Source organism: Mugil cephalus, chromosome 23 (assembly GCF_022458985.1).
Source record: "Mugil cephalus isolate CIBA_MC_2020 chromosome 23, CIBA_Mcephalus_1.1, whole genome shotgun sequence".
Lineage (NCBI taxonomy): Eukaryota > Metazoa > Chordata > Actinopteri > Mugiliformes > Mugilidae > Mugil > Mugil cephalus.
Window position 1 is genome coordinate 13,257,931 of NC_061792.1, and position 21,945 is coordinate 13,279,875.

A 21,945-nucleotide genomic window follows, 5' to 3' on the forward strand; every position below is an offset into this window, starting at 1 on the left:
AACATGTCTGATAAAGTATTATCTTATTGTGAAAATCTACATCCCTCCTTCCTGTCCTGCCTCAATCACAGGTGAACTGACCCTTGATCCAGGAAGTAGCTGACTCACCTGTTCAGTGTTCAGGTTGGAGTGGAGTCTTCTTCATCTCTCTGGACTGGTTAAATAAACTGTAAGTTTGATTTGTTTAAAGCTTTAACTTTGTCTTCAGTAACTTTAATGTTTGTTTCTGCTCTGTAATGTTTGTAGAAGATGTTCACTTCTTATTTCATTATTAAGTTTGTGTCACTCTGTTTGAAGATCAGTCTACATTATTATTAGATAAATGATTCACTGGAATCAAACAGTATGATGATCAGATTAAATTAAATTATTAAATCTTCATTAATCTGGATCCAGCCTCAGATTTAAGTCTAAAGTTATTTTTCACTTTCACCACCGTTGTGTCACAGATCTTTTTCTCTTTGTAAACTCTGTCTGAAGGTCAAGTCAGTAGTTTATAATGTTTAGCTCTTTAATATCAGTTGTCAGCAGCTGAAATCTGAGTCAGAGCTGAAAATACAAGTTTGGGACGGAGGATGTGAACATTTTGTGTTGATGTGGCAGCACATAAATTCAGTGAAGGTGGATGATTTGAAAGAGGAGTACAGGAAACTGGACTGAGATATAATCTGCCATCAGTCTACAGTACAGTCTTAACACCTGTCCTCAAGAAGTTTCACCCCCATTCACACCTTGACACTGGAGCCTCTGACTCTTGTTTTTTCTAGAGATGAAGAAACGTGTAAATGTGTAAAATAAAACGACTGACGTTGAGGCAGAGACTGTGTTATAGAGAGAGGTTGGATGTTTTGTTAGATTAGTATTCACACACCTTCATCTCTTTATAGAAATACATTGACATCAGTTCAGTAGGAATTCAGAATAATTTACATCCTCCAACATCGTTCATCAGATGAACACAGTGATGTTTGCTTCTAGACGTAGTTGAGTTAAAATGAGTTCAGTGATCTTCATCTGATATTAAAAAAATTGTCTTATATGTTGAAGTTGTTTTCAGAAGTTTGATTTTGTAATTTGTTTTGGTGAAGCCACATTTCCTCCAATACTACAGAGTACAATAATATATGATATTTCTCTTAAAACATATGTTTAAATGGGTTAAAGTAGGTGATTTTCATATGTTATATCATATGTTAGATATTAGTGGTGACTATCATCGATCAAAGTACAAACTAACACACCTTTCACATCAAATAAAAGCTGTAAAGTGTTGTAAAGTAAATAGAAAGTTGTAAACATGCTCTTTAGTTGTGTTGAACTCTGGACTTCTCCAGTCAAATTCAGTGTGGTTGAATGTTAATTATTCTTTGGATGCTTTCTTTCCTCTGCAGGTGAAGGTAGAAAGTGTGTGTCAACTGATGTGAATCCAGGAGAATGGATCAGTGTGAGGACAGAGAGGAGGGAGTCCCTCCTTCTAAACCCAATGTGAGAAAGTTACGTGAGATGTTCGAGAAGAAGTGTGAAGCTCAGAGGTGAGATGAAGAACTGTGTGTGTGTTGAAAACAACCTTAATGTCTTTCCACATTTCACACAGCTTAAAACTCCACAATCTCACACACAGCTTCTGTGGCTGTGGACTAAAAGTGTCTTTCTCTCTCTTTGTCAGTGTCCATCAGACACCAGAATGTAAACCTGAACCTGAACCCAAACCTGATCCCAGCTGTGTGTCTATGAAGAGTGACCAGTCCATGGTTTTTCCATTAAAATTTGCGGGAAGGTAAGTTGTAAGGTTTGGGAACATGTTCAGCATCTTTGTTGTCGTTTTGTGTGTGTTGTGAATAAAATTAAACTTTTTGTAAGTATTGTGTAGCCTGTCACAGTGATGATGAATCCTCACTTGATACGAATTTAATAATTTAGAAATGGCTGTAAAATAAAAAATCTGCTGTAAGTAATTTGATCTCCACTTTGTCTGTCAGACATCAGACACCAGATTACTCTAAATCTGAACCTAAACATAAAGCTACACTCAAACCTGAACCCAGCAGTGTGTCTATGAAGAGTGACCGGTCCATGAATACTCCACTAAGATTTGACTCCAGAAGGTAAGTTGTGACTAAGTTGACATTGTTTAGGTTTGTTTTTTAATTGTGTCTTGTTGTGAGGTTTGGGAACATGTTCAGTATCTTCATTAGTGCAAATCCTCCTGGACCCCTTTTCAGGTTATATGGCAGTGACATTACATGCCATATAATCTCACATTATGACCAAAGTTTCTCCTGGAGCTCCTCCGCTGAGAGTCTCCATCAAATGAAAAGACCAACAGGAGAATTAAAGAAGAAATGTGTTATGATGAACGAGGAAACCAGGAGCTGACTGTGGAGATGAATCATCACATGTGTCTGTATCAGTATAGACTTGATATCAGTGTGTTCCAGTGCAGAGTCTATCCTGTGTTTATCTCAGGAGAAAGTGAGAAGAACAAGACACCATAACCTGAACCTGACTGACTCTGTTATAAGATCAACATTAACATTATTCATTCAAGAGACAAATGGAACCAGAAGTTATGTCAGAAATCAGATGTAAATACAGTTAGCGACCAAACATCAAGAAGCAAGAGCTGAAAGCTGTTGATTCTCAGTGGATCAGAAAGAATAATCACAATTAATGACTACAAGGAGTCATCTGATTTACTTCACATCCAGATATCACTTCATGGACATTTACATGTTGGTCTCTGTGGACTGAAATGATGTGAACTAATTGTTGATGATTCATTCACAGAGTGAAGCAGCAGAGTTTAAATGTTCTCAGTGATCAGTCTGTTCATCAGCATCAAACACAGCAGGACTCCATATTTAAGGTCTGTACATGGACAACAACTACTTTCCATCATCTCCATGCTGCTCTTTGTAGACCAGTGGACTGTCAGTCTGTCCAACATGGATCTGATGTTTGTCTCCATGGTTTCAGTCTGGTTCTCATTCAGATAGTTTTCTGAACTTCCCGAGGAGAATGAAGCAGGAGGAGCTGGCTGATAGTCTGCAGAGAAGTAAGAGAATTTCTATGAACATTGAACCTGATGAATGAATTAAACATTTACTAATGTCTCAAGAGATGGAACAAGATACAGTATAATCACTCATTCTTTCAGGAAATGTTGGAAATCTATTTACTGATCGTATTTGTTGTTTGTTCATTCAGAACGTTTTGCTCCAGTTTGTCGACGTGAACTTAAATCTAGTCTGAAGGAGAAGTTCCAGTGTGTGTTTGAGGGGATTGCTAAAGCAGGAAACTCAACTCTTCTGAATGAGATCTACACAGAGCTCTACATCACAGAGGGAGAGACTGCAGAGGTCAATGATGAACATGAGGTCAGACAGATTGAAACAGCATCCAGGAAACTAGACAGACCAGAAACAATCATCAGACCAGGAGACATCTTTAAAGCCTCACCTGGAAGACATGGACCAATCAGAAGAGTGATGACAAAGGGAGTGGCTGGCATTGGGAAAACAGTCTTAACACAGAAGTTCACTCTGGACTGGGCTGAAGACAAAGCCAACCAGGACATCCACTTCACATTTCCATTGACTTTCAGAGAGCTGAATGTGTTGAAAGAGAGAAAGTTCAGCTTGGTGGAACTTGTTCATCACTTCTTCACTGAAACCAAAGAAGCAGGAATCTGCAGCTTTGAAGAGTTCCAGGTTGTGTTCATCTTTGATGGTCTGGATGAGTGTCGACTTCCTCTGGACTTCCACAACACTGAGACCCTGACTGATGTTACAGAGTCCACCTCAGTGGATGTGCTGCTGACAAACCTCATCAGGGGGAAACTGCTTCCCTCTGCTCACCTCTGGATAACCACACGACCTGCAGCAGCCAATCAGATCCCTCCTGAGTGTGTTGACATGGTGACAGAGGTCAGAGGGTTCACTGACCCCCAGAAGGAGGAGTACTTCAGGAAGAGATTCAGAGATGTAGAGCAGGCCAGCAGCATCATCTCCCACATCAAGACATCACGAAGCCTCCACATCATGTGTCACATCCCAGTCTTCTGCTGGATCTCTGCTACAGTTCTGGAGGATGTGTTGAAAACCAGAGAGAGAGGAGAGCTGCCCAAGACCCTGACTGAGATGTACATCCACTTCCTGGTGGTTCAGACCAAAGTGAAGAAGGTCAAGTATGATGGAGGATCTGAGACAGATCCACACTGGAGTCCAGAGACCAGGATGATGATTGAGTCTCTGGGAAAACTGGCTTTTGATCAGCTGCTGAAAGGAAACCTGATCTTCTATGAATCAGACCTGACAGAATGTGGCATCGATATCAGAGCAGCCTCAGTGTACTCAGGAGTGTTGACACAGATCTTTAAAGAGGAGAGAGGACTGTACCAGGACAAGGTGTTCTGCTTCGTCCATCTGAGTGTTCAGGAGTTTCTGGCTGCAGTCTACATGATCCACTGTTACACCAACAGGAAGACAGAGGAGCTTGAGGACTTCCTGGGACAAAACTACAATGACTCAACTCTGGATGTCTTCCTGAACAGAGTCATGGAGAAATCCCTGGAGAGTAAAAATGGTCACCTGGACCTGATGGTTCGCTTCCTTCATGGCGTCTGTCTGCAGTCCAGTCAGAGACTGTTAAGAGGTCTGCTGGGTCAGACAGAGATCAGTCCAGAAATCATCCAGAGAGCCATCAACAACCTGAAGAAGATGAACAAGTCCAACATTTCTCCTGACAGAAACATCAACATCTTCCAATGTCTGATGGAGATGAACGACCTCTCAGTTCATCAGGAGATCCAAGAGTTCCTGAAGTCAGAGAACAGATCAGAGAAGGAACTCTCTGAGATCCACTGCTCAGCTCTGGCCTGCATGCTGCAGATGTCAGAGGAGGTTCTGGATGAGTTGGATCAAAAGAAGTTCAACCTATCATGGGAGGGACGACAGAGACTGATTCCAGCTTTGAAGAACTGCAGAAAGGCTCAGTGAGTCCAGATGTGACTAAGATTATCAATCAGTTTAGTTCTTTAAATGTTCACACTATAAAATTAACATCCTATCAAAGCGTTTAAGCTGTTTATTTCAAACATCACATGTCAGTTGTATTTTGTGACAGATGTTCTCCAGATGTTCCAAACACTGTGAGAATGTAGATTTGTCAAGGTTCTGTGTCTGTCTTTTATTTTGTGCTCATGTTTCTTAGTTTCCTGTCTGTCTTGCCTTGTGTTTTTGTTGCATCTGTCTGTGTCATGTTTTGTGGTTTATTTTGTTAAGTTTCAGATTTCCTGTTTGCTTCCTTGTGTGTCTCTTGATTATTAATTGGTTTCTCCTGGCGTCATTGCCCTGATCTGTTCCACCTGTGTTGTCATCCCTCAGCCCTTATGTGTATTTATAGCCCTGCCTTCCGGTTGTTCCTTGTCTTGTCGTTGATGTTATTTCATCCCCAAGCCATGTATTTTGGATTTACCCGGCATATGCAGCGCTTTTTGTTAATTATTAACTACATTTTGTGGAACTCCCTGACTCATCAGTCAGCCCTGCATTTGGGTCCTCACCTCAACTCACACATATTTGACATACGGTATATTAGAGCTGTCTGTTGAAATGTACATACACAAAATAATTACAATATGACATTAATTGCCCATTTTAATCTGTTCTAAATGTGCCTTCAAGAAAAGTTTTCCACAGTTTTTTCATTTTAATCACGATGACTTTGTGGAGTCAGACATTAGATCAGATCACACTGACAGACTGTGTAGAAGAAACCTAAATGTAACTCCATTTATCTCCATTCATTTGTAGATTAAACCAAAACAAAGTTTAAAAGTCTGCAGGTTTAAGAAAAACTGATGAGAATTATTGTGTCATGTCAGATAAGAAGCTGAATCATTGATGTGAAAAACAAAATGTCAAACAGGATGAGTCCAACTGTTTATTATCAAATGCATGAATTAAATAATAAAGTGTCTTCATTCATAATAACATATTTTATATTTATGTTTAATGACAGATTTTCTGGCTATGAACTCTCAGAGAGTCTCTGTGAAGTTGTGGTCTCAGCTCTGAACTCCAACCCCTCCCATCTGATAGAGTTGGACCTGAGTTACAACAACCTGCAGGATTCAGGAGTGAAGCAGCTGTGTGATGGGCTGAAGAGTCCAAACTGTAGACTGGAGACTCTGAGGTCAGTTCACTGGATGTTTTTATCACAATAAACAGTTCTCTTGTCAGGATTGACAGATAGAAAATGGACCAGCAACAGTCGGTTTAAATGAAGGAGCATCGTGTTCCTTAATAGATAAAGAGATCTTTATTGTCATTCAAAATGTACACCAGGGCTTACCACATTAATAGAGCAACGGGAGCAGTGGTGGGTAGAGTAGCAAAAAATTGTACTCAAGCAAAAGAAGTGTTACTTCAGAATAATATGACTCAAGTAAAAGTAAAAAGTGGTCATCAGATAATTACTTGAGTAAGAGTAAAAATGTACTTGGTGAAAAAACTACTCAAGTACTGAGTACCTGTTGAATAACTTTTCATTTATTTGTTAACACAAGCATTCAATCATACAGACAAAAATACAAAATAATCATCTTTAGGCAAATCAATCAATAAAATAAATAAAATTAATGAATTAATTAAAAAATAGCTTAAATTTAATAATCCAGGTAAATTCAAGTACTTCAATAAAAAATTAAATAATAAATAAAAAAATAAATTAACCACAAGTAACACAAATTTCCAAACCTTTGTACTTTTTCACCAGGCTCCACATGTTTCCTCAAGTTAGATGTTGAGTGTTTGAATGCTGACATTTCAGTGAAATGTCCGTTTGTTTTGGTATGTTAGACACAGAAGACACCGCATAATGTAGCTGCTGCACTTTTTTGTAAGGCAAACCTGCTTTCAATATGAGGCTAATGGTGTTCCTCCTCGTCTGTGTCTGCATTGCAGACCATTGACTTTGACATTTTTCACCCGTTTCTCTTTTTTGTTTACTACCACTGTGAATTGAAATATTGATTAAAATGAAAACATTAAAATGAGGCGTACGTCGGGGGGATAAAAATAATGACGCGTAAAATACCAAAGGGGTAAAACGAAAAGTAACAAGCTCATTGTAGCCTAATGTAGCAGACTAAGAGTACAGATCTTCACAAATCTATTCAGATAAAAGTAAAAAGTACAGTGATTTAAAACTACTCCTAGAAGTACTTTTTTTTTGTTTAAATTGTAAATGTAACGGAGTAAATGTAATTCGTTACTACCCACCTCTGAACGCAAAGCCCTAGTACTTAGAGTAATTTAAACAAAAGTGTCTCAAAACAAAACAAACAAACAAAAAAAAAGCAGGAGAAAAAGCATGAACACAAACAGTGATAAAGTGATGAGTGCATTGGATACTGGATAATTAGAATACTGCCCAGATTATTGCACTTGACAGCAGATTACAAATATTTTCCAGTGGTACTCTGGTGGAAGGTGGTGAGGGTGTTGGCAGGCAGACGCTTCTTTCTCATCCTGCAAAGGAAACGCAAACGCTGCTGCACTTACTTTTTCAGAGATGAGGTGTTCTGCGTCCAGGATAGATTGTTTGTTATGTGCACCCTCGGGAACATGGTGCTTTCTACCACCTCCACTGCTGTGCTGTTGATAATCAGGAGACTGGAGAGTGCAGCCTTGGGGAGAGATGGTACTCTGGGTGATGATTGAGGAGGTGTTCTTCCCCACATAATGTTCATGTGACATGTGACTGTTGTTTGAAGACACACTTGAATATATGAACTTCTCCAGCTCATTGATAAGGACGTAGTAATGTTGATCTGAACATTAAAACCTGAACACATCTAATTGATTATCAGTGATTTTATTAACACCTTTTATTCTTTATTCAGATTGAGTTCCTGCAAGTTGTCAAAGATCAGCTGTGATTATCTGGCCTCAGCTCTGAAGTCCAAGCCCTCCCATCTGAAACATATGGACCTGAGTTACAACAACCTGCAAGATTCAGGAGTGAAGCAGCTGTGTGATGGACTGAAGAGTCCAAACTGTAGACTGGAGACTCTGAGGTCAGTTCACTGAATGTTTTTATCATATTAAACAGTTCTCTTGTCAGGATTGACAGATAGAAAATAGACCAACAACAGTTGGTTTAAATGAAGGAGCATCATGTTGTTAATATCAGCAGGTGTCTCCTCAGTCATCGGTGGTCAGTCTGATCTCAAATCAGGACCAGTCTAGTGTTCACATGTACATTTAAAGAGTTATTGGAGTCAGGAATCATTCTTTCTGTTCATACTGTCTGTGGAGAAACTCATCAAGTCATTTCTTCCAGTGTAGTTGTGTTAGGAAGAGACCACTTGACAGTCAGTGTGGACAGTAGGAATTCTAAGAACTCTGTAATGTTCATCTGACATGTGACTGTTGTTTGAAGACAGACTTGAAAATATGAACTTGTCCTTTAACATTTAAACGACACCAACCTACTGAGATACCAAATACAGGAAGAAGAAGGTCATGGAACCAATGAACTAATGAACAGTTTGTTTTCAACATGTGTGATTTGATGTTGATCTTGTAATGAGAGACTTGACTGATGTCAGCAGCATGTTATTGATGTGTGTTGACATGAATAGTTGTCTGAATGTTGTGTTGATGTTTGGATGATGTGTGTAGAAGGCTGACATGATGATGATCCACAATAACACAAGGACAAAGTCACTCTACTCATTTTAGAGAACAGCTCATTGACTAGGACGCAGTAATGTTGATCTGAACATTAAAACCTGAACACATCTGATTGATTATCAGTGATTTTATTAACATCTTTTCTTCTTTATTCAGATTGAGTTCATGCAGTTTGTCAAAGATCAGCTGTGATTATTTGGTCTCAGCTCTGAAGTCCAACCCCTCCCATCTGAAACATCTGGACCTGAGTTACAACAACCTGAAGGATCCAGATGTGAAGCAGCTTCTTGATCTTGTGGAGAGTCCATACTGTAGATTGAAGACTCTGAGGTGAGTGGAGGGTTGGAGTCAGTTCATTCTTCTTTCAGTAGTTTTGTACTAGACACAGAATCTAAAGTGTTTCCTGGAAACCTGCTGCTGTTTTCTTCAGAGATGCTGTCAGAGGAGAATGGAGACAGACTGGACAGAAAGACAGAGACAACAGTCAGACAATCAGATCATCCTGAAGCTTGTTGTGTTGATGTTTTCAGGAAATAAATGTGGATTCCAGCTGACAGCCTTACTAGATGAATAGAGACAGTGGTCCTCATTCATCAGATTTGATCTCAGACTCTTTGTTCTCTCACCTCAAAACTAAACAACTGATCAGTTTCATCTTTGTCACAGCTCTGAGATCAGTCTGACTGAAGCCTGTAAATCACAGAACCATCATTACATTTAGTAACCATGTGGTCTTTCTACAGAGCAGAACCTCTGCTGAGGTCCAGTCATCACATCTGTATCTCTGTCATTAGTTTCATCAGATATCTTCAATGTTTCTTAGTCAGCTGATGCTTCAGAAACACATGAGATGTTCATCAACACACTCAGACTCTTTATTGAGTTGGAACAGCTGGAAATCCATCACTAAAGTGTTTGTGCAGCAATGAAGCGTTGATGACTCTCAGCAGTTTATTTCCTCTGTGGACTTGAGAGAAATCTACAGAGGAAACAGACTTGATGCTAAAAGTCTATGCAGGTCTGTGAGCTTCCAGCTCCAAGACGTTAACATGAAGCTGAAAGGAAGCTGGCTGAGCTCCACAGCTTCTCTGAGCAGGACTGAAGTCCCTGCTGCTCTTTATACTGGATGTGCTGCATCACTGACTGACACCTGATGAAAAAAGTCTCTGGAAACACTAAATCATCTCCTCTGTTCTTCCTTCTTCTATCTCCAGATGTGTGCAATTGTTCTAAACAGGATGGTATGTGAGCTGAGAGAGGATGAGCTGAATCCTGATGATCCAGAGGTTGAATCAGCAGCAGCTTGTGTGTAGAGAGACTCTGACTGGACCATGTTACTGGGAGGTGGAGTCAAGAGGAGAGCTTCATCCACATGTTTCTCATTTAACATCAACAACAGAGCAGCAATCAATCTATTCTAACAGAACCAACAAATAAAGTCCAGTTCCTCTTGAATTTTCACCTCTAGATGGAGCCAAATCTCCACTAAAGACATTCATGGAGTCAAGACTGAATATATATATATATATATTATTATTATTATTATTGTTATTGTTATTAAGTAACATTATACCTGTCTTTTAACATTTAGAACTTCAGCTAAAACAGTTCTTCTACATGGGAAGCGTTTTTCTTTGTGTATTTCTTTTACTTTGTGTCAGGAAACATTGAAAATACCACATAAAATATGAAGTAAAAGTGGGAAACGTTCTTATATTAAAGAGTAATTATAGATGTCAGAGTACAGGAAGTCTGCCATTTTTCTGAGAAATGTTTTTTGCAATTTCTATGTTTTCAATAAAATAAAAATTGTACAGAGTACAGTGATGTTGTGGATGCACAATTTTATTTCATGACATCTTTTAATTGTAAATATATAAGCAGCCATGTGCTATAACATGAGTAATGCTGATGCTGAGTTGGTTAAAGTGACTTTACTTTAGTAAAAGCACCGCACTGTAGTAAAATACTCCAGTCCTGCACTGACAATCTGTGTTAACGAGAAAATGTAGTTAAAATATAATTATCAGCATGTTTAATCTTTGTAATTATTAATAAACTCCTTAAACTGAAACCTGAACACACTGATACAGAAGATTATGAATCAAGATCAGACATGTTGATGGATAAACCTGGATAACCTGTCCTGTCTCTGTCACAGGTAAAAACCTGCTTTATTCCAAGAAGTAGCTAACTCACTTGTTCAGTGTTCAGGTTGGAGTGGAGTCTTTTTCATCTCTCAGGACTGGTTTAATAAACTGTAAGTTTGATTTGTTTAAAGCTTTAATTTTGTCTTCAGTAACTTTAATGTTTGTTTCTGCTCTGTAATGTTTGTAGAAGATGTTCACTTCTTATTTCATTATTAAGTTTGTGTCACTCTGCTTGAAGACCAGTCTACATTATTATTAGATTAATGATTCACTGGAATCAAACAGTATGATGATCAGATTAAATTAAATTATTAAATCTTCATTCATCTGGATCCAGCCACAGATTTAAATCTAAAGTTACTTTCACTTTCACCACCGTTGTGTCCCTTTTCCTCTGTGTGAACTCTGTCTGAAGGTCAAGTCGGTAGTTTATAATGATTAACTCTTTGAATCAGTTTAGTTCCAACAGAAATACTTAAGAAAAAGTGAACGTTCAGGAAAAAGGGGGCCTGCTGTTGAACCAGTCTAACCTGTTCTGACTCCATCACAGTGAAGCCGGACTCGTTCCAGGAAGTAGCTCACCTGTGTCAGAGTCTCTAGGGTCCAGGGGTATAAAACCATCATCTCCACCACTCAAGTCAAAATAAAACATAAAGTTCTTTATGTCGTGTCAGAGTCTGTGTCGGTTTAACAGCTTTTCATTTCTACAGCTTCATGTCTCCATCTAGTGGACTGATAGTAGAACAACAGCTGATAGTAGAGTCACTGTCTGACTTCATCCACTGACTCTGATATGAATCAGAAAATAAGAACCAGTCACTGGAGGAGCAGCTGATGTTTTTACAGCAGAAATGATATCAAGGATTTGATGTTCAGGTGAATGATTTGTGTTTCCTCTGCAGGTGAAGGTAGAAAGTGTGTGTGAGCTGACGTGAATCCAGCAGAATGGATCAGTGTGAGGACAGAGAGGAGGGAGTCCCTCCCTCTAAAACCACTCTGAGTGTAGAACAGCATTTTAAACAACAACATTTATCTGAGAAAAGGTAAGATAATGTTACAAGAAGTACAGAAGTCAGTGAGCGCCCCCTTGTGTTCAGTCAGGTTTTCAGCTGGTCTCAGTGGTCCAGTTGGTCCACAGTGATCTGCTCTTTCTAGTTTTTATAGCAGCTTCAGTAACTGTGAGATAATGTTTTTCATGTTTGTCTCCTAGGAGTCATCAAAGAGAAGAATCTGACGACTTAAAACCTGAACCCAGCTGTGTGTCTATGAAGAGTGATCGATCAATGGGTGCTGGTATTGACTTTAAAAGACAAGAACCCTCAACTGTGAAGAGGTAAAGAAATAATAACTGTCATCTGGAGTTTATATGTGAAATACTATGTTCATCGTGTGAAGCTTACAACTTTGTTGGACTTGTTGAATGTTGATAATTAGTGAATTTCTCTCAATCCATCAGGAAGCAGCAGAAACCTGAACCCAGCTGTGTGTCTATGAAGAGTGATCAATCAAAGGATGCAGAGATTACCTTTAAAAGACAAGAACCCTCAACTGTGAAGAAGTAAGATTTAAATTAATTTAAAATTAACATCATGGTCAGATTTACTTCTGAGTTAATCCTGCTACTATAGAGCCACAATACGTCTCTCCTGAACAGACTGTGGAAAATTCATGTTGTCATCATCTGCTGGTAACACAAGCAGCACCTTTAGACTAGGTTACTGTGTCATGTCAGAGGCTTTCTGGGTGTGTGTATGTGATTATATTCCTGTTGGACTTTGACAAGTTTCATCTTATCCTTGTTTAAACCTGATAAACTGAGGATTTCTCTCCATCTACCAGGATACAACAGAAACCAGACTCAAAACAACCAGAACGTGAACCCAGTTCTACGATGAGATATCGATTCTTTAACTTTAAAAGGAAATTATCTGCTTCAATGAAGTAAGATATAAAGGCTCTGAAAGCTATTAGTATGTCTTCTACATGTGATATTTTGTGTCTGTGAGGGGTAAATAGTTCAGGACACTGTCCTTTTGTCCCTGTGATTAACTGATACTATAGCCATTATCTGAAGGAGTATTGTATGTAAAACAAAGAGGTTTAGAATTGATCAATGGTATCAGCTCTTTATTAATGTCACAGTAGAGATTATTCTGATCACAACATTCACTACACAACACACTATCATTAACTCACTGTGGTTTATGTTTGTGAGGAAAACACACATTGATTACAGATGGTGGAGACAATAATGTGAACTAATTGTTGATGATTCATTCACAGAGTGAAGCAGCAAAGTTTAAATGTTCATCAAACACAGCTGGACTCCATATTTAAGGTCTGTACATGGACAACAACTACTTTCCATCATCTCCATGTTGCTCTTTGTAGACCAGTGGACTGTCAGTCTGTCCAACATGGATCTGATGTTTGTCTCCATGATTTCAGTCTGGTTGTCATTCAGAGAGTTTTCTGTTCCAGCTGCTGGAGGACAACATTGTCACTTTCGTGAAGAAGGAGCTGAAGAAGATTCAGAGGGATCTGAGTCCAGATTACCCAGAATGCTTAGAGAGTCAGAGGGAGGATGAGGAGGTGTTGGAGGGTGAGGATGAAGAGCAGAGGAGGAGCAGCAGAGAGGCATTTGTGAAGATCACACTGAACTTCCTGAGGAGAATGAAGCAGGAGGAGCTGGTTAATCGTCTGCAGAGAAGTAAGAGGATTTCTATGCACATTGAAGCTGATGAATGAATTAAACATTTACAAACGTCTTAAGAGATGGAACAAGTAACTGTATATTCACTCATTCTATCAGGAAATGTTGTAAATGTATTCACTGATCTTATTTGTTGTTTGTTCATTCAGGACATGAAGCTGCAGTTTGTCACCGCAAACTTAAATCTAGTCTGAAGGAGAAGTTCCAGTGTGTGTTTGAGGGGATTGCTAAAGCAGGAAACTCAACTCTTCTGAATGAGATCTACACAGAGCTCTACATCACAGAGGGAGAGACTACAGAGGTCAATGATGAACATGAGGTCAGACAGATTGAAACAGCATCCAGGAAACTACACAGACCAGAAACAAGCATCAGACCAGAAGACATCTTTAAAGTCTCACCTGGAAGACATGGACCAATCAGAAGAGTGATGACAAAGGGAGTGGCTGGCATTGGGAAAACAGTCTTAACACAGAAGTTCACTCTGGACTGGGCTGAAGACAAAGCCAACCAGGACATCCACTTCACATTTCCATTGACTTTCAGAGAGCTGAATGTGTTGCAAGAGAGAAAGTTCAGCTTGGTGGAACTTGTTCATCACTTCTTCACTGAAACCAAAGAAGCAGGAATCTGCAGCTTTGAAGAGTTCCAGGTTGTGTTCATCTTTGACGGTCTGGATGAGTGTCGACTTCCTCTGGACTTCCACAACACTGAGATCCTGACTGATGTTACAGAGTCCACCTCAGTGGATGTGCTGCTGACAAATCTCATCGGGGGAAACTGCTTCCCTCTGCTCGCCTCTGGATAACCACACGACCTGCAGCAGCCAATCAGATCCCTCCTGAGTGTGTTGACATGGTGACAGAGGTCAGAGGGTTCACTGACCCCCAGAAGGAGGAGTACTTCAGGAAGAGGTTCAGTAAAAATAAAGCCAAGAAGATCATCTCCCACATCAAGACATCACGAAGCCTCCACATCATGTGTCACATGCCAGTCTTCTGCTGGATCTCTGCTACAGTTCTGGAGGATGTGTTGAAAACCAGAAAGAGAGGAGAGCTGCCCAAGACCCTGACTGAGATGTACATCCACTTCCTGGTGGTTCAGACCAAAGTGAAGAAGGTCAAGTATGATGGAGGATCTGAGACAGATCCACTCTGGAGTCCAGAGACCAGGGAAATGATTGAGTCTCTGGGAAAACTGGCTTTTGATCAGCTGCTGAAAGGAAACCTGATCTTCTATGAATCAGACCTGACAGAGTGTGGCATCGATATCAGAGCAGCCTCAGTGTACTCAGGAGTGTTGACACAGATCTTTAAAGAGGAGAGAGGACTGTACCAGGACAAGGTGTTCTGCTTCGTCCATCTGAGTGTTCAGGAGTTTCTGGCTGCAGTCTACATGATCCACTGTTACACCCAACAGGAAGACAGAGGTGCTGGAGGACTTCCTGGGACAAAACTACAATGACTCAACTCTGGATGTCTTCCTGAACAGAGTCATGGAGAAATCCCTGGAGAGTAAAAATGGTCACCTGGACCTGATGGTTCGCTTCCTTCATGGCGTCTGTCTGCAGTCCAACAAGAGACTGTTAAGAGGTCTGCTGGGTCAGATAAAGATCAGCAAAAGAATCATCCAGAGAGTCACCAACAACCTGAAGAAGATGAACATGTTTAACATTTCTCCTGACAGAAACATCAACATCTTCCACTGTCTGATGGAGATGAACGACCTCTCAGTTCATCAGGAGATCCAAGAGTTCCTGAAGTCAGAGAACAGATCAGAGAAGGAGCTTTCTGAGATCCACTGCTCAGCTCTGGCCTACATGCTGCAGATGTCAGAGGAGGTTCTGGATGAGTTGGACCTGAAGAAGTTCAACACATCATGGGAGGGACGACAGAGACTGATTCCAGCTGTGAGGAACTGCAGAAAGGCTCTGTGAGTCCAGATGTGATTGACATTATAAATCAGTTTAGATTAGCTTGGTTCTTTAAAAGTTGACACTATACAATTATCACCCTATTAAACAGTGTTCATCTTGTTTATTGCAAATATGACATGTCAGTTGTATTTTGTTACAGATGTTCTCCAGCTGTTTCCAACACTGTGAGAATGTAGATTTCCTTGTGTTTATCGTCCTTTATGATTTTAGAGCTGTCTGTTGAGTAATATCTGTTATTAGACATTACTTGCAAAATTCTGTTTTAAATGTACCTTAAAGGGTTGTTTCTACATTTTTGTCATTTCAATCAGACTTTGTGAGTCAGATGTGTGATCAGATCACACTGACAGACTGTGTTGACGAAGTCTAAATGTAACTGAATTTATCTCCATTAATTTGCAGATTAAAATAAATTAAAATTTAGAAGTTTGCAGGTTTAAGAGAAACTGATGAGAATTATTGTGTCATGTCAAATAAGAAAATGAATCACTGATGTGAATTTATGCCATGACAGATTTTCTGACTGTGGATTCTCAGAGAGTCACCGTGAAGTTCTGGTCTCAGCCCTGAAGTCCAACCCCTCCCATCTGACAGAGTTGGACCTGAGTAACAACTACTATGACCTTCTCGATTCAGGAGTGAAGCAGCTGTGTGTTGGACTGACGAGTCCAAACTGTAGACTGGAGACTCTGAGGTCAGTTCACTGAATGTTTTTATCACATTAAACAGTTCTCTTGTCAGGATTGACAGATAGAAAATGGACCAGCAACAGTTGGTTTAAATGAAGGAGCATCATGTTGTTAATATCAGCAGGTGTCTCCTCAGTCATCGGTGGTCGGTCTGTTCTCAAATCAGTACAAGTCGAGTGTTCACATGTACATTTAAAGAGTTATTGGAGTCAGGAATCATTCTTTCTGTTCATACTGTCTGTGGAGAAACTCATCAAGTCATTTCTTCCAGTGTAGTTGTGCTAGGAAGAGACCACTTCACACTCAGTGTGGACAGTAGGAATTCTAAGAACTTTGTAATGTTCATCTGACATGTGACTGTTGTTTGAAGACAGACTTGAAAATATGAACTTGTCCTTTAATATTTTAAGACACCAACCTACTGAGATACCAAATACAGGAAGAAGAAGGTCATGGAACCAATGAACTAATGAACAGTTTGTTTTCAACATGTGTGATTTGATATTGATCCTGTAATGAGAGACTTGACTGATGTCAGCAGCATGTTATTGATGTGTGTAGGAGAACATCTTATTTCTCCCCTCACCCAACAGGAGAGGTCATTTCACTTGACAGTCCATTATGGACTGGACTGTTTTTGTTTCAGATTTTTGAGTCCATAAAAACAAAGCCATAAAACACGCTTTAAAGCACCTTCCCGTGCCAACGAATGAAGGATTTAAGATTTTTCTTCTGTTTACATGTAATCTATCCCTAAGATAAGAAGAAGCAGACTAACAAGTGTCATCTTGGACCACCTGTGGCAGATAAAGATTGTGAAAATAATTAGGACTGCAGGATCTCTCTCTGACCAGAACTAGAAACTATGAGATGTACACTTCCAACCAAAAATACAATGTTTAATCTAAATGCAGCTCGTTATTTGTGTCACAATAAAGCTTTGATCATTTTTCTAGCTCTTATAAAGACGAAATTAGCCTTTGAGTATTTTAATCATAAGTCACTACCGTGGAGCCATACTGCAATCCAGAGGCTGGCGAAGGGAAATGTCTTTGGAATGTAATTCTATCAAGTATTATTGTTATAGCGTTTTATTACATCTATGTTCTGCAAAGCAAGACTGTTATTATGGCCCAAATATAATCTTTGCTAGTCTTGCTATTACTTAGCGTTGCTTACTATTAGTATTTAATTGTAGGAATTAGGATATTCAGGAAAGTTGTAGAAATGAATGAATGTGTTTACACGTCAACATGATGTTTCATTGATTGTTTGATTTCATGTCTCTCTATCCTACTTCTGAGTTTAACATTGTGAGAAGTACAACCGTTATTTAATGCTCTTGAAATAAAAGCACTGATATGTAAATCATTTTAAGGGGCAAAGACCAGTCTCGTAACAAAGAGACACACCCTGGAGAGAAGGGAAGATAAGAGCCGGGCAGTTTTCCGTTCTTAGTTCTATTCATCTCCTCTTAGTTGTATTTTTGTCTTGGCTCTCATTTTTGTCTTTGTGATACTTTTACTTTTAACTCGAAGTTTTATTTTCGAATTATTCTCGCCACATGCACGACTTTTTCAAAGTTCGAGGTGATTTTATCTTAACGATCACAGCAGTTAGGCATTAATAATATATTTGTAGATATTTTGGAATCGGAAATATATTTCGATTAAATTATTGACTTTTTACCACACATCATCTCAAGTTGCTACACGGCAACTTCATAAATGCCACTTGGTCTGCGTAACACTGAGGAAGACTCCGCTGTAACCATCGCTGAGGTCCAGACCTGAAACATCTGTTCATCAAACTGCTCTCAACGTTTCAGTACCGCTGGTTCGGTATTCTCATAATTTTCCATTACACTGTCATATCATTCATCATATTGTTGATTATTCACTATTCACCATTTTGTGAAAACCACATATTTCACTTAAGTCGTTGGGTTTTTGTGAGCTGGAAATAGATGATCCTAGCACAGAGAGCTGTTGCCTCAGATATGATGAGTACAGAGTACAGTGTATGTCTGCAGATGGTACCCCCTTTCTGTAGGTGGTGCCCCCCTTTCGAAGAGTGCAGTTATTACACTTAATTGTTTAATAACTTATTTCCTCTACATTTGTGTTGACACGAATAATGTTGTCTTGATGTTTGGATGATGTGTGTAGAAGGCTGACATGATGATGATCCACAATAACACAAGGACAAAGTCACTCTACTCATTTTAGAGAACAGCTCATTGAGTAGTAATAATGTTGATCTGAACATTAAAACCTGAACACATCTGATTGGTTATTAATGATTTTATTAACATCATTTATTCTTTTTTCAGATTGAGGGGCTGCAGTTTGTCAGAGATCAGCTGTGATTCTCTGGCCTCAGCTCTGAAGTCCAACCCCTCCCATCTGAAACTTCTGGACCTGAGTGACAATTACCTGCTGGATTCAGGAGTCAAACATCTGTGTAGTTTTCTGGAGAGTCCAAACTGTAGACTGGAGGCTCTGGGGTCAGTTTACTAGATGTCTCTTACTACTGTGGATCTGATTTGTTTACTTACAAACTGAACTTAATTTATGTTCACACATAATTCTAACCATAAAGATGTAATTTTCTTCCTGCTCATATTTTTGCTTTTCTTGCCATAAATTCTGTCTGTCATCTCAACGATGAGTGTTAGTTGAAAGTTTAGACACGTCTGATTATCAATGATTTTATTAACATCTTTTATTCTTTATTCAGATTGAGGGGCTGCAGTTTGTCAGCGATCAGCTGTGATTCTCTGGTCTTAGCCCTAAAGTCCAACCCCTCCCATCTGAAACATCTGGACCTGCGTGAAAACAGCCTGCTGGATTCAGATATGAAGCAGCTGATTAATCGTTTCAAGAGTCCATACTGTACACTGAAGACTCTGAGGTGAGTGGAGGGTTGGAGTCAGTTCATTCTTCTTTCAGTAGTTTTGTACTAGACACAGAATCTAAAGTGTTTCCTGGAAACCTGCTGCTGTTTTCTTCAGAGATGCTGTCAGAGGAGAATGGAGACAGACTGGACAGAAAGACAGAGACAACAGTCAGACAATCAGATCATCCTGAAGCTTGTTGTGTTGATGTTTTCAGGAAATAAATGTGGATTCTTACTAGATAATTAGAGACAGTGGTCCTCATTCATCAGATCTGATCTCAGACTCTTTGTTCTCTCACCTCAAAACTAAACAACTGATCAGTTTCGTCTTTGTCACAGCTCTGAGATCAGTCTGACTGAAGCCTGTAAATCACAGAACCATCATTACATTTAGTAACCATGTGGTCTTTCTACAGAGCAGAACCTCTGCTGAGGTCCAGTCATCACATCTGTATCTCTGTCATTAGTTTCATCAGATATCTTCAATGTTTCTTAGTCAGCTGATGCTTCAGAAACACATGAGATGTTCATCAACACACTCAGACTCTTTATTGAAATGGAACAGCTGGAAATCCATTACTAAAGTGTTTGTGCAGTAATGAAGCGTTGATGACTCTCAGCAGTTTATTTCCTCTGTGGACTTGACAAAAATGTGCAGAGGAAACAGACTTGATGCTAAAAGTCTGTGCAGGTCTGTGAGCTTCCAGCTCCAAGACGTTAACATGAAGCTGAAAGGAAGCTGGCTGAGCTCCACAGCTGCTCTGAACAGGACTGAAGTCCCTGCTGCTCTTTATACTGGATGTGCTGCATCCGTCATGTGCGTTTACGTGCACAGCTTAATCGAGCTATGGTATTATATTATGTCATATAAGTCGTGAGTCGTTCATGTGGCAGATCAGCATGTTATACACCAACCGTATGGATAATAGTAAATTTTTTTAATCTCGTATGTAACGTTTGTGCTACATCTGGTGCAGATAAGATGCAAGCTATCCCCCAGACTTTTTTTTCTACTGGCTCCGTTGTCACGCTGTAACAACGTTGTCCAATTAAGCCTATACATGCTGGAGAATCACAAAACACATTATCTGGGTGTCTTAATCGGATAATGAGATGATAATCAGGTAACTCCGATTTTAGTCGGAGTGTTTACATACACTTAAGTTTTTTTCACATCCATGTAAATGTACTGACTGACACCTGATGAAAAGAGTCTCTGGCAACACTAAATAGTCTCCTCTCTTCTTTCTTCTTCTCTCTATAGGTGGAAGTAAAGGTAAACAGGACGGTATGTGAGCTGAGAGAGGATGAGCTGAGTCCTGATGTAGGAGAACATCTGATTTGTGAAGTGTTTTCTTTTCCTTTGCAGATTTCTGAATCCATAAAGCAATGCCATAAAACAAGCTCTTAGGCACATTCCAATGCCACAAGACACAAAGAATTATTTGCATTTTAAGACTGTTCCCATGGATGTTCTATTCCACATCCAGGTACTCCACAGATAATGCCTTTATTTTTATACCTCAGTATTTTATTCTATTGTATTTTATTGTACCCAAATACCGGACTGCTGTGACAACCTAATTTCCCTTTGGGGATGGATAAAGTAATATACCTACCTACCTACCTACCTACCTACCTACCTACCTACCTACCTACCTACCTACCACAACTACTGTCACCGTTGGACCGTTAATAAATCTGAACTGCAGTACTCATCTTCCCCTAGAATGAGAAACTGTGAAATATCATCACACCTAGGTTGTGTTCTGCAACAAAACCGTGTTTTGATTATCTTTGTAGGCTTTATAATGAAAAGTTAGCTTTATTTTAGTTTCTAACATGGAACCATACTGCCATCCAGGGGCTAGTTAAGGAAATACCTTTGGAATGTAATTCTATTGAGTAATACTGGCATACCGTTTTAATATGTTTAAATTCTACAAAGCAAAACTGGTTCTATCGTAAGCAACCTTACTACCGATTTTAACCTACCATTCCTTCTTTTTTGTATTGTTAGTTAGTATAGCATACCATTAGTTAACACAGTGTTTTTCAACCACTGTTGCGGCACACTAGTGTGTCCTGAGAGATTGTCAGGTGTGCTGTGGGAAATTATCCAATTGTGTTACATCATTACTTATAGTATTCATCATATTATTTATTATTCATTATTCACCATTCATGTAAATAAATCATATATTTCACTTAAGTCGTTGTCAGAAAGGTCCTTGTGAACTGGTTTAGATGATCACTGTATGGAGAACTGACGCATCAGATTAGATAGTAATTAATCTGATATATATATATATATATATATATATATTAATTGATTAATTCACCTACACTGAGCTTGTGAGTAGAGAGACTCTGAGTGGACCTTGTTACTGGGAGGTGGAGTCAAGAGGAGAACTATATCCAGATGTTTTTACGTTTAACATCATCAACAGTCCTTACTGATATTTCTCACTGTCTGTCTTCACTTGTTTGTCCATTCAGTAGATTCCAGCATCTTAGAACAATTATTTTCACCAAATCATCATTTCAAAAGCTTTAACCTGTGAATGATTGAAAGATGATTCAATAATGTACAGCAGAGTTTTCTATTTAGGAAATTCTGGTAAATAACAGTTCAGCCATGGTTTCTTTGTCAAAATGAAAATTTATTTGCACAAGTAATCTTTGGCAGTATGGTTCTGTTGTGGGACCCCCTACTCTTTCACACACTGGTGTAGAAACCCACCTTCCTGCCCTTCAAGAGCCATCATGAAAGGCTACATCAGGGTCCACAGCAGGAAAGAACAACCTGACATGTTCCAGCAATACAAATTGTTACAAGATGCTTTACAAAAATCAGTTT

General features: G+C 39.3%; 1 protein-coding gene and 1 long non-coding RNA gene across 2 annotated transcripts in view; both read left to right on the forward strand.

Moving 5' to 3' along the window:
• Positions 1-2,844, forward strand: part of LOC125001056 — a 28,007-nt gene extending 25,163 nt beyond the window's left edge. Inside the window, exons 2-5 of the long non-coding RNA XR_007111462.1 lie at positions 72-169; positions 1,392-1,532; positions 1,667-2,105; positions 2,788-2,844. This is a non-coding gene — a long non-coding RNA (uncharacterized LOC125001056). The remainder of the gene's footprint in view (positions 1-71; positions 170-1,391; positions 1,533-1,666; positions 2,106-2,787) is intronic.
• Positions 2,845-2,856: 12 nt separating this feature from the next.
• Positions 2,857-21,291, forward strand: LOC125000979 (NACHT, LRR and PYD domains-containing protein 12-like). Its single transcript, XM_047576816.1, has 9 exons — positions 2,857-3,055; positions 3,208-4,993; positions 6,022-6,195; positions 7,907-8,080; positions 8,856-9,029; positions 16,013-16,192; positions 18,520-18,693; positions 18,927-19,100; positions 20,350-21,291. The coding sequence occupies exons 1-9, from the start codon at positions 3,019-3,021 to the stop codon at positions 20,357-20,359; spliced, it is 2,883 nt and encodes a 960-aa protein (XP_047432772.1). The 5' UTR covers positions 2,857-3,018; the 3' UTR covers positions 20,360-21,291.
• Positions 21,292-21,945: the final 654 nt, after the last annotated feature.